Source organism: Orussus abietinus, unplaced genomic scaffold, assembly GCF_000612105.2.
Source record: "Orussus abietinus isolate OABI.00-Male unplaced genomic scaffold, Oabi_2.0 scaffold4, whole genome shotgun sequence".
NCBI lineage: Eukaryota > Metazoa > Arthropoda > Insecta > Hymenoptera > Orussidae > Orussus > Orussus abietinus.
In genome coordinates, this window is record NW_019396014.1 from 1,694,433 (window position 1) to 1,713,298 (window position 18,866).

Here is an 18,866-nt window from a genome sequence, read left to right on the forward strand (position 1 = left end):
ATATCTTCATAGGAGTTGTACATTAAATAATCATTGTAAGAGATTTTATGTTGTCTGTTATATTTGATTTGAAATTTTGCGCCTTCATAGATGGCAGCAAACGGTTTAGAGGTTATGAGACCCCAGTCATAGATAAATGAAATACTCTTAAGTCTCGTGGTTTGTTTTCCTTAGGATTTTTCATTCGGACAACAAAATGATTTCAATAAAACAATTAATTTCGAAGTATCAGAATACGTAATAAATATGTAACTATTACTGGTTGTTTAAGGTAAACTATATGTACTGATTTTGGTTACATACAAGAATTTGGTGACGCATTGAAAGAATCAGAGAATTTCTTAAATATTAACAAATCATTATCTTCAAAGGTTCGTACCTTTTCTACAGAGCTAGAAATTTATTATTTTGCGACTTATTTGAATATCTATTCTGGCTATGTTTTAGGAAAATATGAGGTTATCGGTCTTTTGTGAAAATGACAGAGTATTGCTAGTAGGAGAGGGCAACTTTTCATTTGCTGTAGCATTGCTAAATCAGGGCATAAAGATTAAGATGACAGCAACGTGTTATGAATCTGTGGTAGCCAGTGAAATCAGAATGAAAAACATAGAATACCTTAAAAAAAATGGTCAGTATTTTATAAGTTACAATATTATTCAAAAGTATTCAATATACATCATAGCATTTTGAAAATTTATATAAAAGGAAAAATATATTATGTTTACAAGATATTCTATGTTTTTCTTTTCAGATGTCGACGTCTTATTAGGTGTTGATGCCACGAAACTAACTGAAAGGTCGGAGTTAAATTTAAAACGCTTTGACAAGATCATTTTTAATTTTCCTCATGTTGGTGGCAAAATGAAAATAGATAAAAATAGAGATCTTCTGAAACGATTCTTCTTAAATTGCGGGGAATGCTTGGAGCCCTCTGGACAAGTCTTAGTGACACTGTGTAAAGGACAGGGTGGTACGGCTGCGGATAACCCTCAAAGACGTTGGGATGATTCCTGGCAAATTGTAGAAATGGCAGCACATGGAAATTTCATTTTGAAAACTGTGGAACCCTTCCAATTAACGTTATTTCCAAATTATTCTAACACTGGCTACCGCAGTATGGAGAAAAGATTCAACATCGAAAACTCTCTAACGCACTTTTTCATAAAGAGTAGATTGCCAGACGTTTGGAGTATCAAACCGGCAAATCAATTAGCGTTACAAGAATTTAAACAGGGCATTACATGGAAGCAAATAATTGACATTGCCAATAGCACAGAGTTTTCTATTAATGAATTTCATGATTCCCCAATATTTAAATTCGATATAACCTTTGCCATCACAGCTGACTTTTCTCAATATAAATTGTTTGAAACTTTATATAATTCTGCAGGGCAGATAATACATGATGTTACATTTGTTAGGTCTTATACATTTCCTCGTTCTGGTAAACAGACAAAGACTTACAGGATCAGTTATACATCTTACCGTTTACCACTGTACAGGAAACGAGTAATCGATATTCATCAAAATATCATTGCGAAAATTTTAGAAGATCAATTAAATGTCATTATAACTTGAAAAATTTTACTGTAATTACCTTTCTTAATATAATTGCTATACAAGTTAATGAATTTTAATATTATGATAATTATATATAAATTTTTGCAGATGTATCCCCTCCGACGTTTGACTGTCCTTTGTAGGATTCAAAATTTACATGTACTGCAGAAACAAAAAACCACTGCATACCTTGCTATTAAAACTCTAAGTCTGAATTGTATGGTTAGTAAAAATTTAAGTAGAGCTCTCAGCAGCACAGCAAGTGAAGAAAGTGAAGTTCCACTACCGTTAAGGAAAACAAAACCAAAGTCAACGAGAAATACAGACATACGATTCACCGACATGCGAACTGTAGGTTAGGCAACATGAAAAGAATGCAATTGTGTTTTAAACTACATCTTATCGAAATGGGATTTTTTTTTTATCAGGTACGAACAATAGCAGGAAAGGGAGGCGATGGAATGATTTCATTCCTGCAGCTATTCATTAATGACCGTGCAGGCCCAGACGGTGGAGATGGAGGCAACGGTGGACATGTCATCTTCGAAGTAAGCTCTTTTAATTGGCATTTAAATATTCCAGAAATCTTTCTGTACTAAGATCCCTAGTTGGGTAACATGAATGGTACTAGATGTTATTTCTTGTAGGTATCACAGGACATAAAAGACCTCAGTCATGTAAAACCAGTAGAAGCAGCAGAGTCTGGAGAAAAAGGAAGCAACAAGGATTGCTGTGGTAGAAATGCTGATCATACTGTAATCAAGGTTCCAGTTGGTACCATAGTGCGTCAAGTGAATGGGACAATCGTTGCTGATTTGAACGCAGAAGGCATGATGTTCATCGCAGCACGAGGAGGTGCAGGTGGTCGCGGAAATGCTTTTTTCAAGTCTGATACACAGCAATCTCCTCATATCTGCGAGTATGGTGCTTTAGGCGAGAAATTTCAGTATGTCTTGGAACTACGAAGCATGGCTCATGTTGGACTGGTATGAAAATTATTCACAACTTAAAAATGCGAATCATTAATTCTAACACGTTATTATTGACAACCTTGATTTTTCTATGTAATATTTACATTTTCAATTAGATTGGTCTGCCTAATGCAGGGAAAAGTACATTGCTACGAGCAATATCTAGAGCCAAACCTAAGGTCGCTTCATATCCATTCACTACTCTGCGACCTTACATTGGAATGATAGAGTACGATGACTATGAACAAATAGCAGGTAACTTCCTAAATTGGAAATTGAAGAATTTTGAAAAATAGATTAATCACTGTGAAGACATGTGGGTCACGCAGTAGTTTTTAACAGTAATTAACCTCTTAGAATATTTTTCAAATGTAAACGTTTACTCTTTTTAGTGGCAGATCTCCCAGGTCTGGTTGAGGATGCTCACAAGAATCATGGTCTTGGAATTCAATTTCTCAAGCATGCTGAACGCTGCGCAGCTTTGCTATTTATTCTCGATATTTCTTTAGACGAGCCGTGGCGGGATTTGGAAACTTTAAGATACGAAATCAGCCAGTTCAGTCAAAATTTAATCGAACGCCCGGGAATTATTATTGCTAATAAGATAGATCTACCAGACACCGAGGTGAGGATAATTTGGAAGTAAAGTTAAACCTAATATAACTTTTAAGTTTTTACTTTTAACAACTTTTCCTTTAAATTATTTTTTAAGTTCTTCATTTCAATGTTGGAACGTGTTTTGCTACAGAAATAATTTTATTTGTGACTTTGTAGGAGAACCTTCGAATATTAAAGGAGAAAGTAAGCCTTCCAGTCATCCCAATTTCTGCTAAAAAGGGAAATAACGTGTCGATTTTGCTGAGGGAAGTAAGGATATTGTATGATAAACAGTTAAACAATAGCAAGGCGGATTTAGAAAAGTCTTTATAATTTCATAACCTAGCTTTAAGTGATATTAAAATATCCTTGAAACGCATTAAACATTTCCTTCATTAATTTCCCTCTAAACATGGTTTAATGTGTTCACAGTAAAATGTAATTAATTTCTATGAAATAACTTCGTGACAATAGAATGACAATATTAATTTATAAAAAGAACTAGTAAAGAAAGTACATTGATTTCTATATAGGATAAAGGCACTGTATAAAATGGTATAAACTCTAATCTTTCGAAATCATGCAGTAGCAAATAATATCGCAATCTTTTGCCCTTATGATAGTACACAATTGGTATTTATCTATATTTTCTTTCGTTGGCAGCACATTTTAAAACTTTTCACAACATTTTTTACTTGCGGCTGATGTAGGATTGTGTTGAACCATCTGTTAAGATTAACATAATTTTTTCTAGTATCCGGATCAAAGACATGTTCGTAAAATGGTAAAAGACTGACAAACATAGAAATGTCAGCGAGTGTTATTCTATCGCCCACAAAATATGTTTTAGTGAGCAACAGGGTATTTACATTTTTTAACATAGCTAGGAAGTCTTCGCGACCGTCCTTGGAAATCATTTTAGAATTTTTTCCCTTGCCAGAACTGCAAAGAGCTAATGCCCAACTAAACACCGATGGTAAAATATGGTTATCTGCGATACTCATCCACTGGATTACTTGGCTCCTGTCAAAGAGGTTATCTCCGCCTTTTAAAGAGGAATCAGCTAAGTAAAATGCGATTGCATTACTATCTCGTAATTCTAGGCTCCCATCCTGTAGAATTGGAAGTTTTTGGTTGTTCTCTGTTTCAATTTCCACTGTCAATACTTGTTGACAGAACTGGGCAACTATTTCCGCTCGGTATCGTGTCACACTTTCTGCACTGGTGAGAAGAATCAATCCACTGGGCCTTGACTTCTCCTTCGTAAGGACGTCATTCGGGTCCGATGATGCATTGCACATTTTCGGAATTTCAGCAACTAAAATTTATACAATACATATTAAAAATGATCAATTGATTGTCTTAATTTGCATAAACGTTCACTTTAGAATGCTGTTAATTTTGTATTTAAATTATTTGTTTTATTATTTTTAAACATACCTTGTGCTTCAGTTTTAAGTTTAGACATGGCAAAGACTTTGGCTACCGTAATTGCTTCTTGCAAACATGAAAGGTTTGGTCCAGAAGCTTGTGCAGACTCAGGCTTTCCACCACCTTTGCCTTGCATGAGAATAGCAATTTTTTGAATCCAATCATTAGCTTTCAAACCCTTTTGAATGGCACTCTGTAAATTTATCTCAGTTATTAGACTGCTTCTAAACTATTTCTGTGAAATTAATAGTTTCTTTAATGTCTTTGATACCTTTGGAACAGAGCTAAGAGCAAAGATTTTTTTGGCTTCATTGTCAACACTAAAGAAAATGACACTAGTCTCGGGGGATATCGCTCTAACTTGTTTAATCGCAGCATCTAATGCTTTTGTATTGCTATCAGCTTTTAAGACTTCAACCATCAGTGGAACACCAGGAATGTCTTGAATCATTTGCTTTGCTGTTTCAGCTACAATTGTCACTATGGCGTTCTTCGTAGCACGTTCTTTGTCATCAATAGCTTTTTTCAATGACTTCAGTGAATTTCTTATATTATCCTATATGCAAAACGTATATCTGATTAGTTTCAAATGCATGATAAGGCACCACTTCTACTTACTTTTTTCCAGTAAGGAATAACTGCACGTGAAACGTCCTCCGTCAACTCAACGATTCTTTTGACATATTCTTTTATATTAGCACCATTTTTATCTGCGTTTAACTCAGTTTGTATTTGGTTCAATTGATTTTCCAATAAACTGGCTTTCTTGAGGGCCTTAGATGCTTCAGGTCCAGTGAGAGCTACAATACGTCTTATACCCTTCGCAATAGCTTCTTCGTTGACTATTACAAAGTCACCAATGTGATTTGCGTTATGCAAATGACTAAATGAAATTATCAAATTATTATTAAGCATAATTGAGCCGATTTATTAAATTCAGAATGACAGATCCTTACGTTCCACCACAAAATTCGACACTAGTCTTCATGCCTGCTGGACTCAAGGGGTTCTTTTCCAAATCTTCTACTGGAATTCCTACGCTGACTATTCGAACAGGATCTGGGTACGTCTCTTCAAACATAGCTCGAAGACCTTGGATAGTTCTTGCCAAAGCCAGGCTGCTCTCCTTTGCATAAACCTTTTTCTTGTTGTTAATTAACTCATTTGCAGTCTCTTCAGTCTTCTTGACTTGAGTTGCACTCATGCTTCCTTTAAAATAAATGGTCTTTTGTCTTAATTTGTTAGTCACTTTCTTTTCCACGATTTAGATTAAAATTTTGTTTACGTAATTAATACCTTTATTAGTAAAGTCAAAGCGTAATCGGTCAGGAGCAACTAATGATCCTTTTTGGTCCGCCTCGGTACCAAGTACATTCCGAAGAGCATAATTAAGAATATGTGTAGCAGTGTGATTGCTCATTATCAACCTTCTTCGAACAGTATCCACGTTCGTTGAAACCTTGTCACCTGAACGTAATGTACCTTCGCACACTGTTCCAATATGCAGTATATAACCTCCTCTGACCTGCACGTTTTTGATACGGATTTCCGTGTTCTGATAGAAACAGAATAGAATAGTGATAACACTAATTATTTTCTATAAATCTGTAACAAACTTTTCTCTTACCTCATCGTCTACTTTCACCAGAAAACCTTCATCATAAATTTGACCACCTTGTTCCGCATAAAAACTTGTCCGATCTAACAGAATTCCCACTTCGTCACCAGATGACACCGACTCTACAAATTGTTTGGCACGTCGCAGTGCAACCACCGTGCCAATACAAGTGTCAAATTCATACTCTGAATATTTTTCTTCAGACTTTACTGAGTAGCCGTATTTCGGAGTGTCATCAGTTGTTTTGATGCCTTTATTTTGTAATTCAGTAATGGCATGAACGTCTAAATTTATCCAGTCGTCCGCACCTCCTGTTTTACCTTGAGATATAATCTAAAACATTCACCAGGTGATATAATACTTAATTCCCACACATCAAATGTTAAAAATTTAATACTTTTAATGCTTAAAATACATAACATTTAACTATTACTACCTGAGCTTGTTTTTTGGCCTCCTCGTATCCAGTCATATCGACAGATAGACCAATTTCTTCCGTCATGAGCTGAGTTAAGTCTACTGGAAAGCCATATGTATCGTACAAACGCCAAGCAATGTCTCCAGGCACAACAGTAGTTGATTTTAATTTTGCTATCGTTCGATTTAATAAATTCCGACCTCTTGATAATGTTTTAAGGAACTGAATTTCTTCTTCATTGATAATATCAACTATTGATTGTGGGTCTTTTCTTAATTCCGGGAATACATCCCCTGAAAAAAAAAAAATGATAAAAACTGTAATGAATGTTAGGAGTAGTACATGCTCACATAAATTAGAATAAAAAGTATGACATTCAATTAATATTGAATACCATCATTAAATATATTTACCAAGAAGGTCCACAACAACATGGATCAATGAACCAAAAAATCCAGGTTTGGCATTGAGTTTCTCAGTAGCATAACGAACAGCTCTTCTTAGGATTCTTCGTAGTACGTATCTGAGCAATTACCATGTTACAGAAAATTTGACAAAATCAAACTGAATATAATGACATACATAGAAATGATTATATCAAGTATAATTTACCCTCTACCAGTGTTATCCGGCACTCCTCCATCAGCAAGAGCAATTGTAAGGGTACGAGCATGATCTGCCAACACTCGATAGGCCATGTCAATGCCATCGTTATCATCGGTTCCCACATTCCCTTGATAAGGACGAGCTCCAGTTCCTTTCTGAATGGCTTCAAACAAGGGCACGAATAGGTCAGTGTCATAGTTGGCACGCTTATTTTGAATAACAGAGACTAGCCTTTCTAACCCTAAGCCACAATCAATGTGTTTCTTTGGCAAGGGTCGTAAGCTACCATCGGACTCCCTAAAAAGTGGTTTAGCATAATTCTATTATTTTATAAAAGTCATATTAATTATCTTATTCCGCATAACGATACCTATTATACTGTATAAACACAAGATTCCATATTTCAAGGACATCTGGATCATCCATATTAACAAGATGAGCAGCTTCTCTTCCACCAATTCGATCATAATGCAGTTCGCTGCAAGGACCACAGGGACCTGTCTCTCCCATCTCCCAAAAATTATCCTTCATATTTCCTGGCAAAATGTGTGAAGCTGGAACCCTGATATAAGACATTATAATTAATATTTATAAATAATAGGAGGATATTGGAAAAGATAATCATGATGGAATAGTATTATTTACCCAAGTTGAATCCAAATATTTTTACATTCTTCATCTGGAGGTAAGTTAGTTTTTGCATCACCACCAAAATATGTCACATATAAGCGATCGCTAGGAAGTTTTAATATATCAGTTAATAATTCCCAGGCCCATGTACAGATCTCGTTCTATGAGGAAGTAAATTTTTAGTGTTTGATTAATTTTATTAAGTAAATCGAATTCTATAGAATAAGAATACTCTTACCTTGAAGTAATCTCCGAAGGACCAGTTGCCCATCATTTCAAAAAATGTGTGGTGGTATACATCCTTTCCAACATCATCCAAATCGTTGTGCTTACCCCCAGCACGGATGCATTTTTGAGTATTGACAACTCTGTCCCATTTCGCCATGTCACTGTTAGGATCTACAGTTCCAAGAAATATTGGCTTGAACTGGAAACGATATAATACATGAAAGATCATTAAAATCATTAACATAAAGGGACTGTGTTATTTAAATCTACCTGATTCATTCCAGCATTGGTAAAGAGCAAGGTGGGGTCATCGTGTGGTATTGTCGAACTGGAATGCACGTACTGGTGACCCTTGCTCTTAAAGAAGTCTATGTACGCCTGACGAATATCTTTTGCACTCATCGACATATCCATTTTGATTATTCAATAATTACTGAAAAACAGAAATAAGTATTAAAAGGCGCAGAAAAGGAATAGCGGTATTAATATAATTTACCATATGGAAAGTTTACATGTATATGTATATGCACATGTCAGCCTGTTTAATAATTAAATTTTCTACAGATTTTGAAGAATACTGTTACTGGAATTAATTACCAGTTGCAGAATAGTTTAAAGAGAGAGTTTTCCTTATACAAGAATTGTGAAAGAGAGGCACTAATTTTAAAAACCACTAAACTAACAGTAAAGCCATATGGGATGAAGTTAATGTACATATGTATACTTGGTAAGGAGTCTCGTTTCAAGTTTCCTTGACTGGGTGACATTTATTCAAAGAATTATCAGTGTTACTTAAATTTTTATATAGTTCACCCGGCGACTGAACATACTTACGTCAATGATTATCACAGAAACTAGTTTCCACGAACGAAGAAATTAATCTAAATAACGTGGAAGGTCTTTACGGTGTAACACCAGTGACACGTTCCTACATTCGACTAAAATTGACTAAAAATAAAAAACTTTTGGAGAAAGAATTTAAAGTGAAAGGGGATAGAATCGGAGCAGGAAAGTTGAGGAAAGTGTAACAATTTCTGCCTTGAACAATTCGAATAGCAGATGAGAAATAAGAATCCCATTTCAACCGGTAGTCGGCCATATTGAAAATTCTCGTGCACGTATATGGTCGTTACATTTGAAAGTTTTCATTAGACACTTTTTAACTGCAAGCAACGGATAGATGGCTAAATTATAACACGAGGAATGTAATTGTAAATAATGCACACTACCTTTAACATCTTTCTTTTCACTTTTTCATATTGTTTTACAGTGTTCCGCTGTATTTGAACGATGCAGCCATCGCTCGTTTAAATTTTCGCGCTGCTCTCTTTAACATCACTATCTATGGTGATTAGGCCAATTCGAAAACGGAGATGAGTTGGGAGATTGCTCACGGGCAGAGTCGCGCGATCTCGTCCTGTGCTGTGCTTAGCCATCTATGAAGATCTAAGAACTCCACAGCTGTTATCACATAACCTTATTCCGGTGTTAGAAAAGTGTTTTCTTCGAATGCTCTGAAAGTATAATTAAATGATTTTATAGCAAATTCAATTAAGAAACATAGTTAAAAGTAATTTTATCAAGCCAAGGTATTAATTTTAAAAGGCAAAAATGCCTTTCATGATCGGTAGAGCTCCCATCAGGAGGACACTGCAATATTTACAGGCAGGGGAATTAGTGCTGAAGGATAAAATTCAGATTTTCACTGTAAATTATAATCTTGTGGGTGATCACCATGAAGGAACACGGTAAGTTTTCTGCTATAAGGTTAGGTTGCAGTGAATATACATTTAAATATTTTCTTCTTTATTTTCTCCACAGGGACTTTGTATTTTGGTACTTACCACAGGTTCAGTATAAAAGTCCACATGTGCAGGTAGTTACATTTAGGAATATGACACCATCTCCATTCTTCAGATGTTATTTTGGTACGTTAAAATTACTGTAAATATTTGATCCGATTACTGTAATAGGTGCTCGAAAATTAAACCTTTTTGTAAACCTTTAGATATATGGTAAAAAAATTAAGTACAAAGTAGGTTTTATTAACTTGCAATGGATTGTCAATTTATAGTGTACTTAATAAAATTAATTAGGTACACTTTATTTCACAGAAGATGGAAAGCAAATGCTAATAGATGCAGATAGTAAAACTAAGGAGGAATTGTTGCAACATTTAATAAACGTAGTTGGCAAGACAAAAGAAACATTGCAAAAGGAAGCAGTTGCTCGGGAGAAGAAAGATAACCCTGCCAACTTTGGAGTAGGTTGTGAAAAAAGTTGCATTTGTGAAATACCTGGCCAATTACCTTGTCCACAAGTCGTACCGTTACCATATCACATGCGAGGAAAATACAGAAATAACCCAGATGCTATTCCAAACTAAGCTGTGCACATTTCCCAGTGTTACGTTGACAAATACATTTGGTAGGTAATTGGTTTGTTTTCTGAGTAAATGTACATGATCATTCAAATTAGACTTATTTAATATACAAAAAATCTTTGTACAGTGACGATATACCAAAATACATGTACTTTGATGGTACATACAGTGTACAAGTCATTAAGAATATCTAAATTAACAGTCAATTGAGAAACATTCTAATCGTTTCTCTGTTTCCCACACATGCGTACACACATACACACATGAACACGCATACGTTTAGGAAGCAGTTTTTGTTCACTTAAGAATTAAGTACAATGGTGCATGGCAGATTCACTCTTAAGCTGAATTGCAGCGAGTGACACTATCAACTGGTCCAATTTACACTTGCATGTCATGATAAGAAACAAATAATTAACTTAATTGTAAGAGTTATGTTAAAGCAGTACAGATTCAAGATAACTTCAAACATTGTCATGTGGTTTGAAGGTGGTAATCTGACAAATAGTTGTGATTATCTTCTCGACCTAGGCCGACTGTATGGTCTCTGGTTATACCGGCTTCCCCGGCTCTGATAATGATACCTGGCAGAGGTAGATGCTTTTTGACTGTCAGGTTTTTGATATTGATGTATAATTGGTACACCATCTAAAGGTTTATTTAATTCAAATTCCTCTTCTGATTCCTTCATCATCTTTAATTTTGCTTCAATTGCTTGTATAGCTGTTTCTCGACTGGAAAAAAAAATAGGAACGTATTTAGTTGTAATCTCTACAAGTTGCTCAGCGGCAACATCTAACTAATAAATAACAATCCATACCTAATTCTCTTGTCTACTTTTTTAGCACCTGCTAATGCAGGTATATCTATTTGTGGTTTTGGTTTATCAATCTCCATCTGAAATTGTATTAATATTCATTTTGACTTTACTTTGTTTACGTTTGTGTGAATAGACATTACGGAACATGTTCTGTATTTAATTTGAAACATTTAAAAATGGTTAAATTCGAATGAATAAAAGTGTCATACTTACTTCGTTTACACTATGAGCCCATCTAACTACGATACTTTTTGCTCCAACTCGTAGGTTATGCAGTGCAAACTTTGCTTTTTCAGCATCGTCTGCTGTTCTATATGTGACAAAGGCATAGCCTCTTGGTTGACCAGCTTGTGGACCCGACCGATGGAAGAGCAGGTCAAATTTTTCGATCGTTCCATATTTTTGAACGAGTTTCAGGAGTTGGTACCGGTTGACAAACAAGAAATTAATTTTTCTAGGACGATTCGAAGTTTCGTAGATTTCTACATCCATCAGATAATAGCCCTACTTTATATAAAGTATAAACGATAACTATGTAAACACTTACTCATTAATTCTCAAGTCAAGATTTCCAACCCAGAGTCGCCGGTCCTCCAACTGATTTCCTTTAACGGGTTTTAGTGGTAGAGGGATGTTGGTCTGAGAAAAGTACAAAAAATATACGGTAAGATAACACCCCTTTCACCACATTACAACTATTATTATATTTTACTCTAAACTATATAAAATGAACAAATGTAAAGTTCCATAGGGATAATTCGATATCCTATAGCTGAAGAGGAAAGAATACCCCTCGTTGTCGTTTGCTGATGCGTCGTGTTTCTAACCTCATAAACAATTTACACAATAACCTATGGACAAGCTGGAACGTTACCTGCATTTTTGCGGGGTGAAGTAAGAGACTTTATTTAATTACTACCAAGAAGACCTAGCACTGGTATCGATCTTATATTGTAGACACACACGCATACATTTAGACATAAAATCGCGTACAAAAATCCTCAGTTATTTACAAGAAGAAACTAGAAGAGCTAGTAGTATATCCGTGCTGACATCTAGCGGCCACTTTCATAACCATTTGCTGGGCCCCAATCGCCATTACCATATCTCCGGATCTACAGAGACCCCCGAATTTTCACTTTTAAAAGTGTCGCACTTTCGAAATTTCGACCATCGTGAATGTTGGTGTTCTCTAAAATCAATGATTGCGTATTGGGACGTTTGGTTATCGAAATATCTACAGGAGACAAACTTGTTTGCGCTACGGGTAGTGGAACAAAAATCTGGAAAAGGTATTTCCTTTTGGAAACTTGGTAAAGTAGAAAACTATGTTTGCAACATCTCTAACCTTGCATGTGTCGGTTGAGGCGGTGACCGCTAGATGGCAGCACCGTCTCATTTTGAACGCAGCGTCTTCCAACGTATCTTAACCGATTTCCAATGGTGTTAGTTTAATTACATTCTTTCGCGTGCGTGCTGAACCGTGGGCGAGTCGTCGATAACGTGTTGGTATTCGGGAAAAGAAGCCAAGAATGCGTTGGATCGAACAAATGGTGAGAAGGCAATTAGCACAAAGTGAAAGGGTTGGAAAGCTGTAAAATGGAGCGAGACCGGAAAACGGTTACGGTTTAACGAGCGGATTTCCCTGCGATATCCGAACGCCGGGGAAGAACGTGCTCCTTTATTTTCCGCGGGAGAGGGAAAGAATGTCGACAAAAAGAGGGAAACCACCGGGATAGGAATTCTTGGGTATATTCTTGTCCGGTTAATTCTTCTTTCCTAAACTCTCATTTAATCCGCCGCCGGAGTCTTCATTTACATGGAGATGCGGCCCTCCGGCATGTCCGATTCGCGTTCTTCGAATATATTGAATCGCGTTTTCCACGACATTGGAGAGCCCAAAGTAATAACCATCTCTGCATCCCTACATGTTGTTTGCATTGTAATAAAAATTCTCCCCGAAATTCTTGCCCACGGGATTAATCCCTCATCCCGTGATCGACATTTATAGTTTTCTTTAAATCCTACACTACAGAGTTTAGCCAGTCGATAATGGTTTAATGATAATTATTAACCTACATAACCTCAATTTTATCCGGTATGGGGTTTTAATTGGCTCGACTCATTTTTAGGATTTAAGCCGCCGTTTTATTAGACGAGGTCCAATCGTTCACGCGTGTCACTGCAGCTAATTAAGGCGCCGTGCCTTTCGAGAACCTTCAGCGAAGACGATGCAAATGACAAGAGCAGGCGTTAAGAAGCTCGCATACCTCATCTTGCCAAAAATTTGGCATATGACAGGCTCCCCAAAGCCCTTGGAACTTTTCTCCCAATTAATATCCATCTCGCCCCCGTCTAGAGAGGCAGAGGAGGAGACTCACGTTTCTCGAAAACCACGACGGGGACACGTGACGAAACCTCAAAGAGGATTTGGCCCAATTAATTTCCACCCCCTTCTCCACGCGGAAGGAAGTCTGGACCAAGGAGGAAAGAAAACAAAGAATAATACACGCGGCTCAGGAAATATTTGTCCTTCCGAGGCACATTTATCTCCTTTAGTCGGGTTTCGCCGTAACTTTTGGTACTCGTTTTCTTCGGCCCCTTTCGAGATCATAAGTCGGCGGCGATACCCGAAAGAAGCCGAGTCGAGCCGAGCAATATCCGCACGTACGCAAGAACTCGGTACGCGCGGTTGCCCGGCACGTCCGCACGTACACGCATTCGCGTCGGCAGGGATCCGAGGTTAAACTAATATAAAGCCTGCCGGGGGATTTACAGGAATCTGCATTTAAAAACACGTCATGCTTCGGGTGGGACGGACAAACAATTTCCTTCTTTCTTGTTTCTTTACCCTTAAGCCGCGAACCTCTGCAGCATCATTGATACCGGCGAGAGTTTTCATGCGAGATTTTTCACGGTTTCAGGTACTGCAACATTTTACACGGACCAATGAAGTAACTTTAAAATGGATGAAATATGAAAAGAATGCATAAATGGTAAGACTTTTTGTTTTTCCGTTCCACCTTTTACATGGTCTTACCATTTTTTGATCTCGAAGATATGTGCCCATAATTATGAAAGTGGTCTAAGTCAAAATGAAAAAAAAAATGAGTTTATCAGTTATTTCACGGCATATTACTTCAAACGAAATTAATTCAATGTAATTTCGAAACAAAAAATATATGACTTAGGTACTGCAAAAAATATATGACTCAGGTACTGCAACATTTTACACGGACCAATGAAGTAACTTTAAAATAGATGAAATATGAAAATAATGCATAAATGGTAAGACTTTTTGTTTTTCCGTTCCACCTTTTACATGGTCTTACCATTTTTTGATCTCGAAGATATGTGCCCATAATTATGAAAGTGGTCTAAGTCAAAATGAAAAAAAAAAAAAAAAAAATGAGTTTATCAGTTATTTCACGGCATATTATTTCAAACGAAATTAATTCAATGTAATTTCGAAACAAAAAATATATGACTTAGACCACTTTCATAATTATGGGCACATATAATCAATTCGTCATGGTAGTGGTAATCAAGTTATTGTCGTATTGCAGCGTGGTGGCGATTCGGAAGGCATGGAACCAGACAAAAGTGCGACCTCCGTGGGAGCCCGTCTTGTCTCCTTTGCATCATGGACGAGATCCCAGTTCGCAATAGGTGAACCGACAATGACGCCTAGGTAGTTCCCTCGTACCTTGCGAAAGAAGTCCGATCGGCCCACGCAATATCCGCGAGGCGCGGACGTGCGTGCACACGTGGGTACACGCGTGCGTGCCAAGCGCCTCGCGTCGGGAGAATCGATCACGTCGCACGCACTCGGAACACATGCCGCTAATGTGGCCGCGCTCGTGCGGCGAACCGGCCCTGCCGGACGGACTTGTTTCGTTTACGACGCTCCCGGAACGAAGGGAGTACGTTTCCGCTTTACGGGCTGTCCGACTAATTACGATCGACTCGCCAATTCCAGGGTTCGAGTGGAAGGCCCCGATTGCGTCCTCGAGTTCTTTCTTCGTCGTACCGGCAATCTACATAATAGACATATCTGCTCGGCAAATGTGACAAACCATTTTCGAAGCGATCCTTTAGCCCCTTAATGCACAGATTAAAAAAAATAAAATAAATTATTTTAAGGAAAAAAAAAACACTAGAACATTGTCTTGGCAAAAAAATAAAATTCTCGATTATATTCGAGGGTGAAAAATTATAGTAGCATAAAATACAACGCCGCTCGAATTAACTCGTGCGCACAAGTTAAGGGGTTAACAAAGGGTCCGATATTAATAACTACTATAGGTTATTTAAACATTTTACTAGGTACTATATTAAAGACAATTATCTTCTCATTGGAAAGATCGTATAGTGGTATAGATTAAAATTCTTAGATTTAGAACGTTGACTTCACTGGACATTTGGATTAATTATTTGTTTCTTCTTTCAGATAAGGTTTCGTCTCTATAAACAGAAATATTGGATTGTCAGATCCATCCTGGCGAAGTCATACTCACCTTGTCGCCAATGATATGCTGATGCGGATCGAAATGTTTGTATATCACGTCGGCGAGACGTTGGGCGAAGGAGTGGGCTGCGTCCGAGTAGGAGGTGGCGGCGCCGCGCGGTAGAAGTTCGCGGTGTGTTCATACGCGCGTAATTAGCGCGGCGTGGCGTACGTGCAACCGCGTCTCCGGAGGATTAATTAACTCGTTCTGCTCACCGGACACGAGCTGCTCGTTATGCTCGGCCATGTCGTCGATTTCGCTCACGCCAAGGTGGGAAGGGTGCTTCCGTGTTTTCGGGTGAACTCCCTCGAGTTAGCTTACCGTGCAAACTCAACCGTCTTAATGTATTCGGAAGTACTAGTAATGGGAAATTCCGAGGTTCGGGAGGTAAAAAATTGCAGTTGCACCGGTGGGATGGGTTGGAAAAAAGGGGAGAGGGATTGGGGAAACGGACACAACGATGGGCCAATCAGCGCCGGAGATATCGGGCAGGAAGGCCGCAGGAAGCACGCTTCCTGACCGGCCGGAAGGCACCAGCGAGGGCAGAGCCACCAATTTTGGTGAAAATTCCCTAGACACCCGGCTGTATAGGGTGTACGGACTCTCCGAGGGGTGCGGACCCCGTTGGAACGCTTAAATCGTCGAACACGACCCGAGGAGGGCGGAATGCATAAATTCGGGGACTGCAATTGGCGCCGAATACTTTTACAATTCAAATTATGGAAATCCCGCGGGATAGGTCCGAGCACGCTCGGATTTATTTCGCCGGTGCGTTGAATGGAGCTAGAGCCAAAGAGACCGGGACGAGGAAAGGGGAGGAAGCGAGATGGAGAGAAAAGTAGAATCAATGAGAGGGAAATGCTCTAACGGAAAGAGGAAGAGGATGTGTGGTGGAGTGTAATAATATAAAGAGAATTGCGGATAGAAAAAGAAGTGAAAGGGGGGACTGGATTGGGGACGCCAAGGGAGGAGGGTGCAGGGAAATGTAGGCAAAAAGAGAAAGAGATGATAGGGTAGGGGGATATTATCGGTGGCGAGAGGGGAAATGTAAAATTGGGGTATTTTTTTTTTTAATGCAGCGTTATCTGGAATAGGAAATATATGGCGGGAGAGTAATAAAGGTGGAAACTGGACGGACAGGGAGGAAGGGGCAGCTCGAGGCGCCGACCCCAAAAGGGCTTTCCGAAATCTCCTGCATGTGCAAAACGGCGATAAAGGGATATCTCGCAATCGGCTGATTTTAATTTCATAATTCTCCACGGGCCAGTTTAGTCCGTCGCCATTGGGTGGGCTTTTCTTTTATCTAAATCCGCGTCACGCGCCGGACGCGGATGTTTCATCCCCTTTAAAATTGCCCATGGCGGGCCGAGAGGGTGCATCCACGAAAAATTGGAACAAACGTGGCGAGAAATACAGTTTAAAAGGCAAAATCGTACGGTTCAAATTCCTGGGATGAAACATGTAAAACTCGTGGAAAAGAATGCGAACGAGGTCGGGGGGAGGTTTCGCCCCTGTACTAGTTTTCCAAAATCTCACGGTGGTGCGCAATAGAGATAAAGAGGTATTTAAATTTCCTGGCAGGATAATTCCAATTTTATACGTCTCCTCGGTCCGGTTTAATCCGTCATTTGGTCGGCTTGCCTTTTTATCTAAATCCGCGGAGCACGAGGTGGGCCAACGTTTCGTCCGCTTTATCGCGACGGGGAATTTCCAGGAGGATTCGAAATTCGTCAAAATGTTGAGAGTTCCTACTTTGTTGGTATTCTTGAATAGGATGTTAAATCCCTTCGAATCTTAGACTCCTGTAAATATCCCGAGAGTTTTCACGTCCTTGAAGCCACCCCATCTGCGTTGGTGCATCTCGTTCTCCCCGTGACCCCTCCGCACCTCCTCCGCAACTGCTCGGCAAGTCGCAGGGAACCCGGGGAAAGTTTCGACTTTGAAAAATGTAACCCCGGTCACTTCGAGGACGGAGTTACTCGAGATCCGGCCCTTTTTTGCGTCCGTTTTCTTGTACCCCGCCAGGGCGCATTTGTCAAGAGGATCATTCCGCCGCGATCAGACCATCCCCAACCGCGGGGTTGGTCCCGACGTCCGAGGACTTTTTCCACGACGGGAACTTCCGAGAGAACACTTCCCCGCGTGATTCGCTATGAGAATTTCAATTATTCGGCTTTCGAGGTATCACGAAGAGGGACGCGCACCAATCATCCCCTAAGAATGTGCAATTTGCAATCCGCGGCTTGAAAAAGGAAGGTCTCGTTGTTCCGGGCAACTTTCAGGAATATCGGCTCCGCTTGGAATCACGAGGGTAGGGATATATCCACCCTTCCGTGGCCCTCCATTTCCCGCAGACAATACACTGCCAAGTTAGCCGGACGCGTAGGAATATAGCGGTGCGTTGGCACGGTAGTCGTGATCACCCCCGTTGTCTGGCACCCCGGCTTTTGAGTGACAGGGAGTGTAGTCCGAGGGGATGCTGGGTCCTCCGGTCCCTCTCTCGACCCGCCCCTGATCTCGGATCCGAAACCGTGAAAACCCTGGATTGACATCGAGCCTTGATATCGGCGGAGTTCGGGCCGGAAGGGGGCAGGAAGGAGGGCGGAAAGACGCCCCGAATGGCGGCTGCCATTCCGGCTGCGAGGCCGAGAATCTCGATTAAATAAAAGGGCGCATTCGGGGCTGATTCTAGAGCCGGCAGGTTCGAGGAAATCTCCTCTTTCGATGCTTCCTTCCGCGCTCCATCCGAGGAATCCCCGGGATTTTTTCCTCCGTCCGATACCGAGGAGAATTGCCGAGGAGGGAGGAATTTCGGGGGTGGAAAAGTCGCGACGGGGTATTTTGATTAAATAAAAGCGCCTCTTCGCCGTCCCGAACTTTGCGAATTAAGCTCCGCTCCTGAGAAATGGCCTAAGGAGAATTCGATTTCCTTGATTTCCCCCATTTCCTCAATTTCCACGAGGGTGGAATTCAAGATCCTCCCCGAGGAGCTCCTCCGCCTCCGAGGTCGACTCGTCCTGCAGTCGATTTATTCCAGTTCATTCGTTAGGTTGGCATAAACCGAAATGGTCGGACTCGTGCGAAACACTAACG

General features: G+C 39.4%; 4 protein-coding genes and 1 long non-coding RNA gene across 15 annotated transcripts; 3 read left to right on the top strand and 2 right to left on the bottom strand.

Moving 5' to 3' along the window:
- The first annotated feature begins 68 nt into the window (after positions 1–68).
- On the top strand, positions 69–3,510 carry LOC105695581 (mitochondrial ribosome-associated GTPase 2). 5 transcript variants are annotated; one of them, XM_012417273.2, is made up of 9 exons: positions 87–371; positions 448–631; positions 755–1,592; positions 1,672–1,914; positions 1,992–2,111; positions 2,211–2,549; positions 2,651–2,789; positions 2,927–3,159; positions 3,309–3,510. In XM_012417273.2, the coding sequence occupies exons 4-9, from the start codon at positions 1,672–1,674 to the stop codon at positions 3,462–3,464; spliced, it is 1,230 nt and encodes a 409-aa protein (XP_012272696.1). In that variant the 5' UTR covers positions 87–371; positions 448–631; positions 755–1,592; the 3' UTR covers positions 3,465–3,510. The 5 variants fall into 5 exon arrangements, with proteins under 5 accessions (XP_012272698.1, XP_012272697.1, XP_012272696.1 ...); XM_012417274.2 differs by lacking the exons at positions 448–631; positions 755–1,592 and having other exon boundaries at positions 85–271; XM_012417272.2 differs by lacking the exons at positions 448–631; positions 755–1,592.
- A 108-nt stretch (positions 3,511–3,618) lies between these two features.
- LOC105695579 (alanine--tRNA ligase, cytoplasmic) lies at positions 3,619–9,373 on the bottom strand. Of its 6 annotated transcripts, none has more exons than XM_012417269.2 (15): positions 9,292–9,373; positions 8,333–8,495; positions 8,073–8,261; positions 7,850–7,995; positions 7,575–7,766; positions 7,211–7,501; positions 7,012–7,121; positions 6,617–6,891; positions 6,190–6,513; positions 5,859–6,117; positions 5,519–5,771; positions 5,181–5,445; positions 4,834–5,118; positions 4,572–4,755; positions 3,619–4,449 (listed from the first exon to the last, which is right to left on the bottom strand). In XM_012417269.2, the coding sequence occupies exons 2-15, from the start codon at positions 8,474–8,476 to the stop codon at positions 3,773–3,775; spliced, it is 3,594 nt and encodes a 1,197-aa protein (XP_012272692.1). In that variant the 5' UTR covers positions 8,477–8,495; positions 9,292–9,373; the 3' UTR covers positions 3,619–3,772. The 6 variants fall into 6 exon arrangements, with proteins under 6 accessions (XP_012272692.1, XP_012272690.1, XP_012272693.1 ...); XM_012417267.2 differs by lacking the exon at positions 9,292–9,373 and adding an exon at positions 8,897–8,986; XM_012417270.2 differs by lacking the exon at positions 9,292–9,373 and adding an exon at positions 8,787–8,865.
- A 125-nt stretch (positions 9,374–9,498) lies between these two features.
- On the top strand, positions 9,499–11,685 carry LOC105695583 (probable 28S ribosomal protein S25, mitochondrial). 2 transcript variants are annotated; one of them, XM_012417279.2, is made up of 4 exons: positions 9,499–9,810; positions 9,884–9,990; positions 10,177–10,489; positions 11,562–11,685. In XM_012417279.2, exons 1-3 carry the CDS (start codon positions 9,674–9,676, stop codon positions 10,446–10,448), a joined length of 516 nt encoding a protein of 171 aa, XP_012272702.1. In that variant the 5' UTR covers positions 9,499–9,673; the 3' UTR covers positions 10,449–10,489; positions 11,562–11,685. The 2 variants fall into 2 exon arrangements, with proteins under 2 accessions (XP_012272702.1, XP_012272701.1); XM_012417278.2 differs by lacking the exon at positions 11,562–11,685 and having other exon boundaries at positions 10,177–10,607.
- On the bottom strand, positions 10,531–12,293 carry LOC105695582 (probable RNA-binding protein 18). The gene is made up of 5 exons (XM_012417276.1): positions 12,140–12,293; positions 11,813–11,904; positions 11,479–11,692; positions 11,266–11,342; positions 10,531–11,179 (listed from the first exon to the last, which is right to left on the bottom strand). Exons 1-5 carry the CDS (start codon positions 12,143–12,145, stop codon positions 10,960–10,962), a joined length of 609 nt encoding a protein of 202 aa, XP_012272699.1. The 5' UTR covers positions 12,146–12,293; the 3' UTR covers positions 10,531–10,959.
- Positions 12,294–12,736: 443 nt separating this feature from the next.
- LOC105695482 lies at positions 12,737–15,440 on the top strand. Its single transcript, XR_001103629.1, has 4 exons — positions 12,737–12,818; positions 14,190–14,261; positions 14,832–14,956; positions 15,245–15,440. It is a non-coding gene; the product is annotated as an uncharacterized LOC105695482 (long non-coding RNA).
- Positions 15,441–18,866: the final 3,426 nt, after the last annotated feature.